We start from the raw sequence: 2,136 nt of genomic DNA on the forward strand, positions 1-2,136 counted from the left end.
CTTTGATGCTCCCTTATTAAATATTAAATAAAATCTTATCTAGACTGCCGCGAACATTGCGTATTAAACTACAACCTTTCCTCAATTCCACGCTCGAAATTCAAGCGCAGGTTAGGAGACCACGGCGAGGACTACTATGAGGTCGAATATTCGATTGATATTACTTATTACTCGGCAGAGATGAAATTTGAACTTGTCTGTCAAGGTATGTAATATCGTAGTTTTCCATCCTCTAGTCTATTTCATGCGCTTAAAAAACGAACGAAAGAACACTCTTGGAAGCGTGTATCATCACACTAACTCAATTCCTTCAATCGGCGTCAATAGGGGAGAAATACGGAAGCGTCACGGCGAAGTGGCTCGAGTAGCAATTATTTCCTCAGATCGCAAGATTGATACTTCCACTCCCTATACCAAACAACAACAACAACAATCGGCAAGTAGGGCCGTTTGTCCCAATCGATAAATTCCAACGCCTTTTATCTGTCTTCTTTTTAGTGATTCCCTGTGTCTATCTTATGTCAATTTTGTCCATCATGTGTTTCTTGTTATCCCTGCACTTACTAGATATATGAATATCAAGAAACATGAATTCCAATCTCTCCTTTCCGCTACCATTCTACTTCATCCCGCCCTTCTTTTTCTTCACAGTAACACAAATATCGATCGTGCCCTTTTCATTTACACCATTCGAGTGCGCGTTTCAATTTGTTAGTACTGCTTGACGAATTAGTTTATACAAATACGAACTTGCATATCATTTTCCCTGCATTCGCATATCAATTTCTAACTACACAGCTTTCTCAGTCTTAATCATTTTTGAAACATTTCGATATATAGAATGGCTGTGGGCATTGGACTTCCCAAAAACCTCCCCAATCATAAAATTAATTAGCCTGCATTCTCTATCCAATAAATACCAAACTATGTACCTACCAGGATGAACCCAGAGAAAACGAAACATGAAAGATTTGTCCATATGTGAACTGTAAAATGTAGCCAGTTCATAATTGTAGCTGAGGGTCGCAGATGCACCAGATATTACATAGGTGAGTTTAAGTATAACCAGAAAGATGTACAGCTTATATATATCGAAAAACGCAGATGATGGAGGAGAGTTGAAAAATAAAATAGAATAAAAATAGGGAAAACCTGGCAGAAACGATTACTTGGCGATAGTAAGAGAGATATATAGCAGCGGGGTTCGACAGTATCATCCATCCATGGCGTGAATCATCCCTCGAAACTCAATTTTGAATCTCAGATTCCTTCCACCCGCCGCCATCACCAGCAGCAGTAGCTCCTCCTCCGCCTCCTCCTACAATTCTGCCACCTTCAGCCCTCTTTACACGACACCACAATCCGACATTTGAGTCCAAGATAAAGGTATAAATAACCCAGACCCAGCTACGATGCGATGGGAGAGGTTCATAAAATTCCTTGGCAATATTGTGTAGAGCATACAGTCTGGTCCATGGCACGGCTGGAAAATCATGATGTTCGTTGTGCAGACCGACATTGTAAGTTAGGAGGTTCAAAGGACCGTAGTACGAATATGTTTCTGGTGGGGTGAGGTTCGCCAGTGGGGATGAAGCATCTCCTGCCGGCTTATCCGCCTCTTGGTTATCACTCTTCTGTCGCCGCAGTTCCTCGATCGATTCGGTTCCTGCGCCAGTTTTTGAGAAAAAATAGTGTTCCGCTATAAAGTGGCCGGCGCAAGGATGGAGGGAGCCGGCGAGGAAGGAGCTGAGGATGAGGTAGTAAATAGACTGGGGGGAAGAATTGCAGAATTTGTACAGGCAAAAGTCGAAGACGAATTGAACTATGATGTTTAGCAGGTGGATTGAGGTGAAGGGCGGGGAGTAGATGAACATGGGCCGCAGGGCGTAGAAGAGGATTTGGAAGGTACAGAAGAAGGCTTTCCCAAGGACCGAATCTAGGAAGAAGGCTTCAAGTGCGGTTGGGAGGTCGGTGTCTAGTGAGGCTACGCCGAGGGATTTATGATGAGTTAAATGGTAGGGCTGGATTTGGTGGTTAGTAATTTGGTGGGAAAAGGATTTGGAGTTTGTGAAATACGAATAGATGTGGTTGAACGTACCCTGAAAGCAGCACTATAGGGTATACCGATTGGAAGAT

General features: G+C 43.0%; 1 protein-coding gene across 1 annotated transcript; it reads right to left on the reverse strand.

The window, feature by feature from the left end:
* Positions 1-1,247: 1,247 nt before the first annotated feature.
* On the reverse strand, positions 1,248-1,874 carry HCAG_05618 (predicted protein; the record flags this gene model as incomplete). Its single annotated transcript, XM_001540101.1, has 1 exon — positions 1,248-1,874. One exon carries the CDS (start codon positions 1,872-1,874, stop codon positions 1,248-1,250), a length of 627 nt encoding a protein of 208 aa, XP_001540151.1.
* Positions 1,875-2,136: the final 262 nt, after the last annotated feature.

The sequence above is a fragment of the Histoplasma capsulatum genome, genomic scaffold, assembly GCF_000149585.1.
Source record: "Histoplasma capsulatum NAm1 scaffold_5 genomic scaffold, whole genome shotgun sequence".
Taxonomy (NCBI): Eukaryota; Fungi; Ascomycota; class Eurotiomycetes; order Onygenales; family Ajellomycetaceae; genus Histoplasma; species Histoplasma mississippiense.